At 42.4% G+C, this 17968-nt stretch overlaps 1 protein-coding gene across 1 annotated transcript; it reads right to left on the bottom strand.

Annotated features, from left to right (window-relative positions):
* Positions 1 to 2948: 2948 nt before the first annotated feature.
* WDR82 (WD repeat domain 82) lies at positions 2949 to 17916 on the bottom strand. Its single transcript, XM_065642792.1, has 9 exons — positions 17523 to 17916; positions 12470 to 12567; positions 9313 to 9379; positions 9009 to 9108; positions 6816 to 6932; positions 5847 to 6002; positions 5653 to 5722; positions 3751 to 3893; positions 2949 to 3273 (listed from the first exon to the last, which is right to left on the bottom strand). Exons 1-9 carry the CDS (start codon positions 17681 to 17683, stop codon positions 3244 to 3246), a joined length of 942 nt encoding a protein of 313 aa, XP_065498864.1. The 5' UTR covers positions 17684 to 17916; the 3' UTR covers positions 2949 to 3243.
* Positions 17917 to 17968: the final 52 nt, after the last annotated feature.

The raw sequence follows: 17968 nt of genomic DNA, 5'->3' as shown, positions 1-17968 counted from the left end.
ACTAAAAAACCCACACAAATCTCTCAAAGACTAACTTGGAGAAGAGAATTGCACCCGAAATCTCCCGACAGCCCAAGCAGATGTGCTCAGCCCCCACCACTGCTTATTCGGAGGCTGTTGACTCTCACTTCCCCTTGTTTTGAAGAAAGGTTTTTATTTTATCCCAAAGAACATGGGGAGGATTTGTATTTTAAATGTCAAATGAGAGGGGAATGCTCTTTCCTCCTTGGCTTTACATAATGTTGGTCACTCCATAAGACCTGGAGGTGCTGTTTTTAATGATTAGCTGCCTGCCCTGAAGAGCACAGGAATTGCAGTCCTGATATTTTTGGAGAAGCACATAGAAACTGGAAGCTAAAAGCTTTGTTCACCTTTCCTGTCTAACCTTCTAGACACACACGATACTCAAGTTCCTTGACAATACTTGGCAGATTTCCCTCATTCAAAGGCAGATGGAAAACACTCTGTGCTACATCAACCAAGAAAGTCTTTGCCTGTGTGGGTGGCAAGTGGCACTGGGAAGGTGTTCAGCTTTAATTCTGAACTGAGCATTAGTGCTGTGTTGTGCACGAACCTGTACATTCATCTTCACTCCAGAAAGCCACCGATGTTCTTAGTGTATATGTCCTTCTAGATCGGTCCTTTGGTCCTCTTTTTCTTACACATTTCATGGTGCAACACACAGTATTTTACAACACTGCAAGCAGAAGAGAGCTGAACAACAGTTTTTAGACAAGTGCTCAAACCACATTAGCAAAGAGCATTTTTAAAGTGAGACTTCCAACTACTTCCCTGTGAAAAGTAACAAGAAAAATGGCTGGGGCCTACCTGTTCACTTCCTCAGGCAATAGACTTGTTAAAACCCTGAATGATGATCTGCTACTGAATGCTTAACTGGTAAAATGCACTACAAACCCCAAATACCTGTATTACAAACCACTGTAAAACACGGCTGCTTACAGAGACACCAACAATGGTAAAATAGCACCAAGCAGCCTGAAATGCAACAACACTGAGTTGAAGAGGTGGCTATGGAAACCCAGTCAACTGTGAGGACCGAGAGAACCATCTCCCTTCCCACTGGGCATTGATAGGTGACAGTGGGACAGTATGGGAAGAAGGATGCTGGTGTAATAGTATGAATCTCTGCGTCTGCAACAGCAGGCCTGCTTGGCAAGATTGAAAGCCATCAGCCTGTTGTTCCCTTCCCTTCCCTCCTCCAGTCTGGAGGATGGCAAACTCCCATCACTGACCATGCCATTAGAAATGGCTCTAAACTCATGCAGTAGCATCAGCAGGGGCAAGCCATAGGGCCTGAGGAGAAGCTTTGACCACAGCACCAATCCAAACATCAAGTTAGTCAGATCGCCTCGTGCAGGCAGCCCTCCTGCGGCTGCCACGGGCAAGCACTGTAGCTCAGCACACGCTGCTGCTTTAGGGAACCAGCAGCGGAGAAATGCTCATTCCCCATCGCCAACTCTTAGCACAGCACGTTTCTGCTGACAAGGGCTGTAAAAAAAGAAAAAGGCAAGGAAAAGCCAAACAGACAAAGCTGTTCTACAAGCCCATTTACTTTTCCAGACGTGCTCTGAATTATGTCAAGGGCCTCACAGTTGAGACAAACTTTGCTGTAATAGGGGAACACTCAGGCAACTGACCTAAGGGAAAATGCGCAAGTGCTACTCTCCTCTATGGACCAGCACTGAGAGCAGAGAGAACATGTCCATTACTGTGCTTGTCACCTTCCCAGCATTGTACATTGAGAAGAGGGGAAGCATACATGGCTGGGTGGAGGAAAGAACGGACTTTCCAAGCTGTGACTCAGCACATAGAGCCAAGTGCGCTTGGAAAAGCCAGAATACAATGAACACCACATCTACAGTGAACCTGTCCCAGCCTGCTGGTAGATGCATTTGACCAATGCAGCATTTCAGGAAAAATAAGTTGGAACTAGGCTTGAAAACCAGCTTGCCAGCCCTCCTGTGTTGTTCGCCCACAAGCCCCTCTGCAGCAGGAGCACATCCCTCCCGTCTCTCTGCAGGGGCGTTCCTTGGAGCAGAGCCACAGCAAAGCAGAGTCAGCACAATCACATGTAAGATTTTAAAAATTCAATTCTGAAGACATCATCTGACAAAGGAAGCGTCGCTCTTTCGGGGCTATCGCTGAAAGCCTGCAGGACCTGTAACAAAATGCATGATGAACTAATAGCATGTCAGTTTTATCAACAAAGGGATACAGGTATAAGCCTGGTCTGAGGAGAATTTAATAGAGCTTATTTACAAACCAGGAGGGGAAAACTGCATCGGTGAAGGTAAACAGCCTAGACAACCCACAATACTGGCCCACATCATATTCTTTAATATCTAAAAGTAAAAAAATATGGCCCATTCCCGCTGCCCTCCCCAAGATATTTACAAGTAAAATCAGCCAAGATGATACATAAGGAAGATACACAGTCAGACTGTGCTTTCAGTCTCTGTTTCGTTTCTCCATTTTCCTGCTGACCCTCCATCTTCCTTTATTGCTTGGGACACTGCCCGGACCTCATCAGTACTGTCTGTGCCCTCCAGGATGCTGGCACAGCAAACAGCAGGGAGGCTTCGGCAAGCTCTGGCAGCAGACAAAACCTGTACGGTTTGCTGCACACTAAATCACCCAAACCAGGATGACAGGTTGTCTAATGTATGTTTAGAGTCATCCACTCTTTCGGTATGTGTTCCATTGCAAGAGAATCCAGGATCTGCTGTTTGAGTTGAAAACTGACAGTGTTCACATTTGGCACAGAAGTAACTTTGCATCTGTGGACTGCAGTGAAGCCAGAGAGAGCTCAGATGTGAAAAACATGCACTTATGGGAAGGAACTGCACGTTCCACCTTGGAACATCAATAGCTTTGTGCACTCACAGAAGGAAACCACACAATTACAGCTTAAAAAAATGGCACAAACATTTTGTAAATAAAACAGACTTCATTGCTCTTAGAAATAATACTGTGTCAGTTCCAACTTCAGCTGGGCACAGACTGGAAGGACAGAACATGTAGCATGCCGCTTCTGAACATGCTTGGAGACCAAGTGGAAGAGTCCTCGCAAAGGAATGCAGCAAATAAAGGTAAGACATACAGAAACATATGCGGGAACAGGAACACAGTCCAGGAGACCTAGGCAATTCCAATACTATGCTTGCAATGATGTGCTGCTGTTCGCAGTATGGAAATCATCTGACAGCAGCTGCAGCGTAGGAATTAGTCGTCAATAGTCGGCAACCAGAAGGCCTGCAAAAGATGAAAGAAAGAACATCTTTTACAGAGCAGAACACAAATCCTTCCTATAGAACACTGTGGGAGCTGATCAGTGCTACCTTCTATAGGCACAGAGGCAGACCACCAAAGAGGCAATAACACCCTCCCAGCAGTTTAAGTTTACAATCCTTGCTTATACTGGTTTGGTTTGCATGTTCTTAGACAAACTGAAAATACCAGCTGTGTGTAGTGACCTAAAGAACTTGTACTTCTGCGTGAGCATTCACTGAGTGTTCTGCTTTCACGTGTGTGTTCAAACACTGGCCTGCCAAGTGTGCTGCTTCACATATCTGCCTGGCAGGTAAGGCACAATCAAGGTGGGACAGAAGGGACCTGGCTCTCACCAAAGCCCAAGGGAACACTCATCAGTGGCACTGAGCCTTCTCAGATTCATTTCTAAAAGGCTCAGCACCTCATTGAGCTAGGAGGAACTTAAAACACTTTCCTTACCATATTGGAACATGCGCTAGCAAAAGTCATGAATTTTGGATTGAACTGCAGACAGGTGATAGGACCTGTGTGTTTCCCATCCAGCACAGCCACCTTCATCCCGCTTTCCCCATTCCAAACATGAATCTTCCCATCCTCCGAACCTGCACACAGAAATGGAAAACAAGATATACAAGACACATTGGAGAGGTCAGCAGAGAAAATAAGTACATAAGCTTTTCTGTCAGAGAACTGTAGGAACAAGCATGCCTTGTCTTCAGAGCTTAACTTTTAAAATTCTCAAGGTATCACGAGGGCATTTGCAAAACATCGCTAGAGTTTACACATGTGTATCCAAACAGCAGGTTTGTATCTTTGCACTGAAGAGACTCAGCTACACAACATAGTGCAACACTAATCTGGCAAAGAGGTTAACGACTATGGTCACCCAGGAGAGGAAGACAGCTGACGCCATCGAACTGCGGAGGAAAGACCCTCACCAACTTGCACCCATGTGTGAGAGGCCAAAAGCTGGGTGTAAGAGTCACTGTTCACACAAGTTCTCAGTTCAGACACTACAAGTATTTCATTTGGTAGGCACAGGATCAAATCAAAAGCTTTACCACTGAAAGGAACCAGATTTCAATGCACTATGCCAAATACCAGAAGCTTCACTGGAGATGTCGACTCCACATTGCTACAACGGAACAGGTTTTTCACTTTAAAATGGCATTTTGCAAACTCTGAGGCTGGACACTTTACATTTTTTTCTAATTCAATTCTGCTTTAGTCTAATTTTAGATAGGATTCCTAATAAAAATGCAAGGAATTTTCTTCTGCTTCTCTGTAAGTATAGCCTTTCAGGAACGAAAAATTAAGCAGCACAAGTTACAACTTAACCATATGTAAAAACTGAACAGAAACAAATGTTTTGGAAATTCTTCCACTATAGTTTTCATTTGGAAGGGCACAACAGGAAGGTAAATATGTGCAATAAAGTGCTCTCCAGAAACAGTTTAAACAAAGAACCCTCCCCGCCCTCTCTGCAATCAGGAAGTTCTCAGCCAGAACAAAAATAAAGTTTTGCCAAGACCATCACTCATCCAGGAAAAACGAGGATACCAATTACCACAAAGTTATTTGATGTACCAGGTATATAAATAAGAACAAAAAAAAAGTGCTAGGAAAGAGCAGCACCATACATGTGTCTGACTTGCATCCATGGGTCCTGAAGTGCTTCCCTTGGGGTGTCCCACCTGCAGCACCAGGCTTTACAGGAGCTGCAACTGCTTTTTGCCACCCACTTCACTTGAGATTCCCTCCCGCAGGGGGTGAGGAAGGGGGCCTGGGCCAGAGGAATTGTGCTGGCAGCCCTCAGACTGGTGCCTACTGCTTCTATCAAGGGTTAAGCAGAGCTTGTTCCACAGACATGAGGATTTACAAGAGCCACATGAACACAATGCAGCTGTCCCTGCATGCAGGAATGTCCCTGGGGGACGTACAAACGCACCAGACCAATCAGCCGAGCACAGACAGGTGCCTCGTTTGTCAGGCCACAATGGACAGCCCCAAAACACTTTCAGAGGCAGCAGGAGTACATCCCATCCACAAGGTGAGGATCATTGACATACAGTATGTGACAGATCTCCACGCATTACAATATTTTGCCAGTTTCTTATCTTTTTTTAGAATAGTGTTCACATATAAAGGAAAAAATAAAAAGTCTTCTTGCAGGCTCGCTTACATTTCAGTCAAAAAATGCTGAGTAAACTAACACAAAAGAAAACTGTCAATGCACAGAAATCCTACACTCGCATTGTATCACTTAAATACATTCTGCTTCTCAACTCAGCCACAACTTTAGTCCTACATAACACATGTAATTTCAGAGCACTGAAATTCTTTCAAGAAGAATTATCTTACCTATCATGATGAACTGAGAGTCTGGTGTGAACGATGCCTCCAGCGTGACAGCCTTACTATTGTTATAACCCTACGGCACAAAACAGGACAATCTGTAGTAGAGAATGTGTCCCACAGTCATCTCACAACCAAAGGGCACCTGCTCCCAAACCTAGCACCAAGTTTTAAGCATGTAACACAGGCAACATGCTCACCCCAAATGTATGCAGGATAGCTCCTTTAAAGGCATCAATCAGTCGAATGAAACCTCCGTTAGTTGATATGAGGATGAGTTTGCCATCGTTACTGAACTTCAGGCCTGTCCACTCACACGTTCGATCATACTGCATCTTAAATGTCGCAAATGGCCCCTTCAAAGAAAAAATGGGACATACAACATTGATTCTGTATGCATTGCTGCTAACAAGAGTCTGCTTTTAACCTTAGCTCAGGAAAAAGTTTAAGATTTTTCAAAAGAAAATCTTTAGTCCTAAGGTACCAAAGGAAAGTGTCATGCCAAAAACATGTCACTGCATGTGTCAGCTTCAAAGAGGGAAGAATCCACAATTTTCACATAAAGAGCCACAGTAGGGTGTTTCAATACCTAGTAGCCCCAACGCTCTACCACATTTAACAGCAGAAATTAATTTAAGGTAGGATGTTTTCAAACAAGGTTGCTAATTAAAGGTAGAGAAAGAGCTTGAGCCAGTGTTACTGTCACATGATGTTTGAAAACTGTGGAACTAATTATGCTTTGTGCTTAGCCAGTTTAGCTGCCCACCCAATTACAGTTTCCTTTGAAATTTCCATCCTTTCTGACAATCCTGGCTCCATCTTTGCCAGTGTTCTTCCAGAATAAGGAAAAAAAAAACCAAAACAAAACACCAAACCACACACACACTAGCACAACAAACCAAAACCCAACAACAACAAACCTGAATAGGAGTTTGGAACAGGTTAAAGAGTTAGCAGAAGTAAACTTTAACACTGGTTCCAGAGTGGATTTCAGGATCTGGTAACTGCACATACCCCTCTCTGAGATGTGTACTTACCAAAATCTCTCTAGGTGCCAAGCAGGCACCCCATATAGTAAGTTGGAGTAAAGAAACCCAGCCTCTGAGCACTGAGCTTAGACTACTTCTCGAAAGCTATAAAGTGTAAGAAGTGAAGTTAGGGTAACTCACCTTGTCAAAAGAACGGAGATCATAAAGCTTCACCATTTCAGAATTGACTCCAGCAGCAAAAATTAACCCTTCTGGGTCAAAAGAACACACAGGCTTCCCCTGGAGATGCATTAAACCCTAGAAAATAGAGGAAGTCCAAGTTGTTTTGCTAAACTGAAGCTCACATTCCTACCACCCCGCTTTGAGCCCACTGGGAGCAGGACAGTAGCTTATGGGTGGAACAACTGAATTTCCATTGTAAATACTGTGGTTTTAAAGAGGTTCAGAACTCGTCTTCTCAAAAGCAACTCTGACCACTTCAGGTCATCACATGGAGTTTCCAGTTTGCTGCAATGACAAATTTTACACTGAAACAAAACGAGACCTCTTTGGAGCTCTCATCCACTCAAAATGTACCCTAAGAAGGGAGGATGATGTGGCTGTATTCATACCCATATCAGACAGCTCTGCAAAACACTGCTGCTGGGATTGATAGCAACACTCTCGCAATTACGGTTACGAGGGAGGGGAAAAAAAGGTATTTTGAAAGCAAGTTGAAACAGCTCCTGCCAACAGCACTGAACTTTCCATGCCTGTCTAATAAAATCCTATACCTTGTGGAGGTCAACAGACCTTACATATTAAAATGGACAGATTACTATCAATGCTTATTTTTAATGCTAAGTTTCCCTTAACTCACACAGTACAAAATACTTCAGAGAATTTTATAAAAGCCAACAAGATATATCATTTTCTGTATCCCTACTGGCACGTCTGCATATGTTAGCCAAAAGTCTTTATGTAACCGTATGCACATAAATAAGAACACATCTTTGATTAAATCAACAATACATTTAAGAAGCTTCTGCATTTCTGAAATACTGTTCTTCCCTAGAGAAGTCTAGAGACTTTACTACTTCTCTCTTCTTTCCAATTTAGGTCAGTTTTCCCTGTGATGTCTGAAGGTTGGGCACTAAGCTACCCAACTCTGGGGGCCCTCGCAAATGGAACATTTTTGGTTTCCTGATAATATTTCTGGGTACCACAGCTGCCATCATATGGACAAATTGAAAATTACAAGTAACACTTCCTCAACCCATTTCCCAAACTGCTGGATGCAGCTTCCAGTTACTAGTCCCAGTTTTATCATTCTTAGAACTTCAGGTATTAGCATAAATCACAGAACCACTACTGAATTTGCAACTCTATCTCATCTGTAGGAACTCTGAGATTGAGATTCATCCCAAGGGAAACCTACCTGCTGACATTAAAGACATACTCATAGAGAAAGGCAAAATTAAGATTTCTTGTCAGAAAAAATTTGGTTTTGACACAGATAAAACCATTTTGTAAGAAATAGAACCTTTTCTTCCTTTTGCATTTACAGTTACATCATCTGTAATAAGTAAGTAGCCCTCATAGGCAAAATGGTCCCAGTGAGACAGGAAAATATGAGCACAACACTACACATTCAGATACAGAGACAAAACAGCTCATCACCAATAAAAGGTGGAGATTCTCCTCCTAGTCTTCCATTCCTGCCCCTGCTGCCAACTCTGGTACTTTTCTCAGCCCACACAAGCCTGCTTCCACTAAAAAAAGTACAGAAAACTATTCCAGTAAAATAAATAAATAAAAGCAAATAGGGTTTTGCCTTGCCAGGAACTTAAATCTGCTCATAGACAGGTCTGATGAACAACCAAGGTGAAACAAGGAGGGGGTAAACCATAGGACTGCTGGGTTACTTTAGATCTCAGTTTCTTCATCAAATATAACTGCATCAAGGCATTCATTTTAAACACACACTATAAACACCCAAATAAAATGCATCTCGCAATGTCCCTTCTGCTGCCATTCCCAAGGCAGGAGAGATGCTGGCTAAGAGAGAACATTCTGCATGGGGTAGCAGCCTGACGAACAAGCTGTGAACACCCAGCTCTTCTCTTGTTTCATCAGCTGTGGGTGTTATTTCTTGCTCCTCCCAGCACCTCACCAGCAGAGACAGAGGTGAAAGTGAGTGGTGTTACACAATGTGACATCCCTATTTCACAGAGATTTGTGATCAAGGCTCCTTCAGCATTCCAGGAAGGTGTCAACACTAAATCAGCAGCACACATTTCTGGCAGTATTTTTGTTTTATAACAAGCACACATTCATTTTTCATCCTTCTAACTGCAAATGCACCACACTGTACACATGGGTTTGATATCCTACCTGGCAATTTGGAGAGCGGAGATCCCAAAGTCGAATAGTTTTATCAAGAGATCCAGAAATAAAAGTATCATCCACTGGAGACATTGAAAGAGCAACAACTCTGCAACACAGAAGACCACACGAATCAGAGACACACAAAAGAAACGAATGGAGCAACACCCACCCCAATGGTTATGTACAAGCTCAAAATTGCCACAAACAGTTCTACAAAGCAAAAAACAGAATGAATTGATTGTAATAGAACTTAAGCTCATTACAATCATTATTTCAATTTCTCCTGTACTGTCACCAAGCCACATCTTACCTTTTTGTGTGCCCTGGGAAATACCGAATGTATTTGTTGTCATGCAGGGAGAGGTATCGGATTGTATCTGAAACCATAAGCAAACCATAAGCTTTATTATACTACGAACCCAACCTTATCTAGAAGTGATCACGCAGTAAACTTGTTCCCCACAGCAACAGCAACCTTGCCACAGTAAGTCTGGTAATTTGATTTCAAGTCAGACTTCAAAACAGAATCAAGTTAGAAACAGACATAAAGCAACTTAGTTTCCAAGGTAGAAGTGGAAATCAAATACCAGGAGGGGGACTTCCTACAGTCTGAAGTCATATTACACAAAAACTGTCACATGATCGATGCAAGTTAATTTCAAAGTTGCTAAATTTAAGCACCAGTAGTTTTAATTGCACGATTCTCAAAAAATTAAGAGTATCAACTTTACAAAGCTGATACTACCACTTTATTTTTGCTATACAGTATGAACTGTACTGTCTTACCTACATACTACGCATCCAGCAAACAAGTCTCAAACCAAACAGTAAGCATAGGAAACGTACGAATTCTAGCATTTAGCCATAGAGGAGACAAAAATATGAACTTCAAAGCCAGGACAAAAAGCAGCAAATCTCTCTCTTTAATCTGGCAATCAACAGCTTCACACATTCTCTGCACTTTGAGCAGTTAAGCTTTGAGAAGAGGACAGAGTAGTAATCTAATGCTTAGTCTACTTAAAGCAATCTTCAAAATATATTGAATAAAACAGAGCAGCACCACAACATTTCTCAAGTGGTAATTTTATTCTGAGTAGAGATGAACATACCATGAGTAGCCCAGAATTTTGGAAGATGATGTTAAGATTTTTCTCCCAAGATTAAAAGAAATCTTTGTAAGAGGAAATAATTATTAAAGCGCAGAAGCCACTTTTTAATCTTTATGTGCAAATCCATCTGAGCGATGAAACGTGAAGAGCGCAAGTTAAGCCTCTGATATTGGAAAGCAGCAGCAGCAAAATCCCTTCTCACACTGGCTAGAGGACACCGGTTAAACTACAGCTGGATGGAAGAGGTTGGCATTATGCACCTGCACTGCACAGCGCTGACAGACCCTGCACTCCAGTATTTGACAAGAAAATTAAGTCTTACTGATCAAGCTGGAAACACATTCTGAAAGGCTCTAAGTGACCTCAGATGACTTTCTAAAACATAAATCCCCAACACCAGCATCACACCCCATCATGGCTAGAACTGACATGCTTCAAGCACGCTGTTAAGGCACATCTCTATTTTTTCCTGCAAGAAATATCATTACCTGATTTCTGAAGTATCCGTGCAGAATTACAGCTTCCTTTGCTAAGGAAGCAGCACTGGGGAACTGTGATCCCTTGATGTCCTTTCTGTTGGCAGCGCTCTGTCCCAGGCAAGGCAGTGGCCTGTACAGTTATCTCCTGTACCGGGTGGTATCATAGACCCTCAAACTGTACAAACTACTACCTCAGCCTGGAATCAGGCAAGAAGAATTAGGTCCAAAGGTCTTGAGGACATCTTCAGAAGCGGATGGGTAGCAAAACCAACACACATAATCTTTGGGAGAGAGCACCAGCACTCCTACAATATGTTCCTCGGTTAATTTTCCCTCCCGATAACTGTGTAACACGTTAAATAAAATGCACCTTGCCCAAGACTGTATGAGTTACAGATTACAGAGTATCTGGATCCCTACAGAACACACTGCTGATTTGATTAGGCTTATGGTTTGTAACAGCGACAAATATTTTCACAATCTATCTTTTTCTTTTATTCTAATCAAGTATTTGTCATAATGCTATCCTGCAGGATGAAGACTCTAAGTTTTGGTTTCTCAAAGGCTTACCAGTGCTTATAAACTCACAACTCAAAATGGCATTAAAAACGCTTCATCAAATTGTTAGTTGTTAATTAATTGTAAATTAAATAACAGCCATGACAGAAATGTGACATAACAAATTAATAATTAGAAAATAAGTAGGTTGTGAGACTAAAAACACAAGTGCTTTTTAATCCTTTTACACCTTACACTTTTAATCCTTTTACACCATTAAATCTAATTCCATTGGAAACTTCATTGTTCTGCTAGTTTCAGGCACAGCTTGTTCTAGTCGAACCTGACTTCCTGACTCTTAACTTTCATCTGCTCTAAATTCATGCTCTATTAAATTCCTTCAGCAACCTAGCACGCACCGCAAGGCACCAGTATCTCTACCATCAAGCTCTATCTCTGCAAAGGAAAAACCAAAACAAAATCACTATTCCAGAAATGCTTATGAGTTTACAAATGCAGTGTTAAAACTCATTTATAAAGTGCTGTGCTAAGACACGTGTTCACTGAAAAACTCTCAGACACTGACTACAGCAAACAAAATTGAGACAAAATTTGAAACAAACATTAGCTGTTTCCAAACTTCGGAAGTATTGCCAGATAGAAGAATTAATGTATCTATCTGTGCCAGTTCTTAAATTTTAATTTTAAATTAAACTCAAATACATTAATAAATAGACTGTCACAAAGCTCTGGAAGCCCTTAGATGTCACCAGTTTACAGAGTGTAACTATCGCAAACACTGACTGTGGAGAAATGGCATGAAAATGGGTGTTTTTTCTATTACATGAAAAAAAATGGATGAACAGAAGCAAAGCTAGTCTCAGAATAGCTCTGTAACCTCCTCCAGGTTTGGCTGGTGATCTGCTGAGTTACCTGAACTTCCTGCTGTGTACAAAGAATGGGAAGATATTCCTTTCCTTCACAGTTGACTTGTGGGTGTACCAGAGCTAGGGCGTTTAGCCCACCGTCTGGCCGCAAGCTCCTTCTACCTCATTTCATGCGTAAGAAACTAAGGCACAGAGGCTGATAGCACTGGTATCAAACAGCAAAGCGAACAGCAGAGTCAAGAACCGAACTTTTATCACGACAATGTTTGATCCCTCAGTTATTGCAGTAACGAACAAAACTCACATCAGCACGCTCGAGGGAATATCACCGAGTTCTGCATTAGAGTTGAACTTGAATTTCTCTTCCTCTGACAGTGCATTTCTCACCAAAAAAGCTGCTATAATTTTTTCCCAGCTCCTTAGGGCTATTTATCCAGGCATGTAGTTTCAAGTGTAAGGAGACTAACTATGCTCAACTCCAGCAGCGTACTTACCATCTATTTTGTTGGAGCTGTACACGACAGTGTTTGCAGCATGTGTGTATCTGATGAGGTCTACTCCATACTTCTTACTGTACAGCGTTCTCTTTGGTCTGTCAGAAGGAAGCAGAAATAATTGCACTCACTGCACCAAAAAAAAAATGAAACTCACCACATTAACAAGGCCTGTTTTCCTTGAGATATTACAAGATTGTTTCAAGCAGACAGATGTTTTTATACAAAGAAAGATGTTTTTATACAAAGAAAGAAAAGCATCTGTATTTGGTTTTCCAGCAAGCACCTTGGTGTGTTCCCTAAGACCATTACTAGGCTTGAGGTCCCTGTAACACCTGCAAAATGCACTTGTCTCCTCCAAAAGTTATTTTTCCCGTGATGTCTGCCATAAAAAGAATATGAGAAGCCAGTACAATGAGCCCTTGATGTCAAGCAGTGCTGCCAATCCAAATCTCTAATTCATCTGCTGTTTATTTTAGATTGAGATTTAAAGACATTCTAGTTAGAGTGAAGTAAACATACAGAACTGGATTTTAGGGGTCTGGTAAGCAAGCAATGTACTGCAATACTAGAAATTTGAACTGCAAAGTAAATGTAGAAGTAGCTGGTCAATAAGTGTATCTTGCAGTAGTAGCAGGGCCCGTTTAAGCAGCGCAAGGTCTCCACCGCCCTCCTTTCACTTTCTTCCTCAGCTGAGGTAGCACGGTGGTTTCAGAGCTGGGCAGCCAACCAATGGGGCACCGATCAACATCAGAAATAATACAGTCTCTTCCGGGAGTTATTTTTAATCCAGAAATTCATAACTCTGGTTATTACACAGGCCCACAAAATATTTTACCAGCACAAACCAAGGATGACTGCATGGGAATGCAAACAAACAGCAGGAGTGCTTTAAACCAACGCTGCTGCCAAAAGAAAAGTTTATCAGACTATACCCTCAGACAAGGTATTTCTAAAATGCTCAACTTTTTCCTTGTTTTCATTAGCCTCAAACTGACACACCCAAACGAGCATGACTTTGAGACTTTCATATCAGAACAAAAATAGATATTCACTCTGAAAAGATTAATTCTCAAACAGCAGAAGCCATTGGGCTTTAATTTCAAACAAACTTGCTGGGGACAAGCTTCCATTAACTGAAAGCCAATACAGCAAGTGTAATGAAAACCTATACATCATCTGTACCACTTAGACCAAATCTCAGAGTCTTCCTCAGTTCCTCCAGTAGACTTTTAAATCAAGTTTCAGATGCAAACATGCTACAAATTGGAAAAAAGAGAAAACAAAACACACACAACAAAAAAACAAGCCGAACAACACATCAAATGTAAATTTACCCACCAAAATTCTGTAACATTGTGCCTGATATGCTTCACCAAACTGCTCTCTGTAGTTACCTCAGCTGTTGACCAAACATAAAACAAACCCCACCACCACCCCCCCAAAACAAACACGACCACCCCCCCAAAAAAACCCCAAAACAAACAGACAAACGAAAAACTCAAGACATACTAAGATTTTCATGCCTAATGTGGCTCTTCCTTATCTATGTAAAGTTTAAAGCTTAGAAGCTCTATTCAAAATAAAACAATACAAAGAACATACAAAGAATACACACAGAGATAACAAAAATGTCAGATGGACAAAAGCACATTTACCAAAAAGGAGGAAAGAAAGCAGTTCCGCCTTTTAAGAAAGGTGAAGTTTTCATGTAAGCTGATACAAGCAGAATCATGTCACTTCACACAAGACCAAGTGCCTGTTCCCAATTGACTATTTAAAAACACATATAAAAAAACTTTTACATATTTTTAAACAAAACACTATCACTAAGCATAATTCCATGTTTAAGATTAACCTATCTAGCCCACCTGCAAACCAAGCAATATTGCCAAAGAAAAATGCTTTATAAGATCACAGTCAAATCTGCTCTAAAGATGAAACAAAACACAGGTGAGGTTTGTAACAATATCTGTGCCTTGGTTTGAATCACTACTACTGCATGTAAAACCACCATCCCAAACCAGCCTCACTGATCTGTCTAATAAACACCACAGCTAAGCAGGAGTCCAGTTCCATCACCTCTTTATTTGTATAAATAATACACCATTGATATACACTAAAATACAAGCTCAACCTTTGCTAGACCACCATTATATCACAGCAGGGTTACAAATTTCCAGCCACGAGCATCCTGTTTCCAGCCTCAAGCACTGCTGTACATCCCAACACACAGCTCTCTTCTAAAAGTTTCTAGAGTTCGTTCTTAAGCCCCAACAGACGCAGTTAAGCCTTTTGGTTAGGCTTTTGAGCCTGCCTATTATGGAGGTATTTGGTGATGCAGAATGGCTTTAAAAAATAATAACAATTTAGTTGTTTATACATTTTGAAATAGAAATGGAATCTCAGGTCCAAAATTAGTGGATGCTCATGAAGAAGCAGGACAAATTTTTCAAGCTTGTTGCCCGTGCTCAGAATATACATAAGGGAATCTGTGTTTCAAGGAGATAATCATGTCCTGTCAGCTCTTGGCTGCACATCGCTGTTTCAACTGTCCCGACACTTTTACAAACTGAAGTTCACTGAGATGGGGCTTCATCATACCAGTGTGGCTCATTTTAGTAAGGCAAAACAAAGCAAATTAGCTGAGGGTGCACCTAAAGTATAACCAAACACAGGGGCATTTTTAATTCTACCAGCAGAACCTCTCAGAACAGGGGAAATCCAAATTTTGAGATTTTTACATGGGGAAAAGTTTTAACATTCAGGCCATTTGCTGAAGTAGGGTATCTTATACTGAAATCCAGCAATGAGGACATTCCCCCTCCTGACCATTATATTCATTAGTAATAACACATACAAGAAGGTGAGAATTCTAGGCCCTTGAAATTGTGGTTTAAGAAAAAGCTACAGGTCTGGAACTGCCAAATTCCACCATGTCACAACAATGATCACTCACAGATTTGATTTTTTACCTTCACACGAATCTCCTGTGACAAAGTCATTCACAGCTAAAACTTTCCAGGTGAGAGAAAAAGCAGATCCTGCATCCCTAGGTACTTCTGAAAAGCACGCTTGCACTTTTAAATCAATTGATAAACATGAGAAACTTTTAAATTCATTTTATAGCCACTAGAGAAACACATCCTGAAGCAGGGGTTACCTTGATGAAACTAATCTTGTTGCCCTGTAGCACTGCAGCAGACAATCATCGATCTTCCACATTTAACTTAATTAAAGCAAACTCTCTGACTGTAAAGCACACATCAGGACTAGATGGAGACAGAGATGGAAGGACCAAATGCCTCCCAACCCATCAAACTATTCTTTACAAGTTTGAAAGGGGAAGAGCAATCAATACCATCTGCATTAGCATCACTCAGCCCTTCTACTATTGCTTATATAATTAGGACCTAGAACACAATCCACGGCAGACACCGTATGTATGAAGTTACCCATTCTTACATGAATAAAAACTAAATAATTCCAAGTAAGAGTTCATTCTATCAGATGGGGAACACCAACAACTTCAATGTGTAAAGCAAGTGAACTAAGTAGAAGTGTAAAATAAAATAGAATAAGTCGTCTACAAAACTAAAAGAATATGCAGGATGTGATTTCTCAAACACAGCAAGTGTGATGTCTTGGTCTGCTGCAAAAAACAGGAGGGTTAGGAATACCTGGTTCACTAGAAAATATACGCAACACTGACACATCTACCTCCTGCTACTCCCAGGCCATTTCTTTTTAATTTCTGCACCACCCTGTCCTTTTTATTCTCTCTCCTACACCACACATGCTCATTTTTCTTCCACTTTCTATACATATGTGATGCTCTCTAGTCTTGACTTTACAAAAAAACCCTCACCTCAGAATTACATCTCTACACCAAGGGGCACGTGAAAATTAAAACTTAAAATTTAAAAGAATTTAAAGCAACCAAATGCATTCTTGTACCAAGAAAGATTTTAATTATTGGCTCAATTTGTTCCAACTCTCATAGAATACAAATCCCTTTTGTGTATGTTCCAAGACATAAACTGCAAGTGTTACTGGTGCTCTTATTTGCACATTTTTAACCTCTGCACAAGAGCACCACATCTCAAGTGCTGTGCAAATTTCTGGAGTTTTATTTGTAAGACAGGAAAAGCATCAATGACAGAAGATAAACTGGACAACCTTGTTCAGTGAGAAACACACAGACACCTCTAATGCATTAACCTTAATTAACAGAAACCAATAAACACCTTGATTGATTAAATATAAATTAAGACAACATTTGAAGACAGACGTAAATCACACAACTGTGCTTTGCAGATAAAAATGCAACTAGGGGAAAGGATTTAAGAGCACAGAGGACCACCTTTATCTGCAACATTCTCAGACACCACTTAGGAACTAGGTTTTAAGAAAAACAACATCAAGTTTTTAGAAATTATAGTGAACACACACCACACCATCTTTACTGTTGGGCTTAAAGCATTTATCTAAGAAGCTGCACCCAAATTCTTTAAAAGGGCACATTTGTACACCGCTCACAGCAATTGCTTGTATTTTAATTGATGAGACTTAAGCTCGGTGAGGCCTGAAAGTCAGTTTGCATATTTGTAGCAATTCCCAGGCCTGGAAATGGGACCAGACTCAACCCCTTAGGCTTAACCATTTAGTTCTTACAGCACTGAACTCTCCCACACTTGGGAAATCACCACCGCCGGCTCCAGCCTACCAGAGCTAACCAGCAGAGCCGCCCGTAGCGCAGACAAAACCAAACTGCTCCAACCTCTGCGCCACACTTTAACCCTTTATAATCCACCTCCCCCCACCCCCCTCAGACATCGCTGCAGTTCCACCTACAAGCCCAGACTGAAAAACAACGGAAAAGCCAGAGCTTCCCAGCCCGGGGACAGACCCGCCGCCTCCTCAGCCAGCCGCAGCTTCTCCCCGAGCGCCTCAACGGGCGGCGGCCAAACCGGCGCCCTCACAGCCCAACCCACAGCCCAACCCACAGCCCAGCCCCGCGGAGGAGCGGGCCCGCCTGGGTCCCCGCACTCACTTGCCCTCCTGGCAGTCGTAGAGAACGATGGAGTCGTCGTCGCTGCTGGAGATGACGGTCTCGCCGTTGGGGCTGAAGTCGAAGCAGTTGATCTTGTCCGAGTTCTCGCGGAAGACCTTGGCCACGCGGAAGCTCCGCAGCACGTTGTCCGTCAGCTTCATCCCGCCGCCGGGCCGGGCCGCGCCGAGGGCGGCGGCGCTGAGGGGAGCCGGGCGGGGCTCCGGGCGGCGGCGGGAGCGGACGGGCAGAGCCTGGCGGGGCGGAGGGGATCGGCAGAGGGCGGGAAGGGGCGGCGGGCCGGGGCGGGCGGCGCCCTCCGGCTCGGCTGGGCCCGCTCAGGCCGCGGAGAGGCGGCTCCTCCTCATTGTGTCCGCCATCTTGCTGCTCCGGGAACGGCAGGGGGCGGCGCGCGGAGCACCCTGGGAAAGAGGGGGCGCGCCCGGCCG

Source organism: Caloenas nicobarica, chromosome 11, assembly GCF_036013445.1.
Source record: "Caloenas nicobarica isolate bCalNic1 chromosome 11, bCalNic1.hap1, whole genome shotgun sequence".
Lineage (NCBI taxonomy): Eukaryota > Metazoa > Chordata > Aves > Columbiformes > Columbidae > Caloenas > Caloenas nicobarica.
Note: the sequence above shows the minus strand (reverse complement) of the source record. Positions and strands in the feature narration are given on the sequence as shown.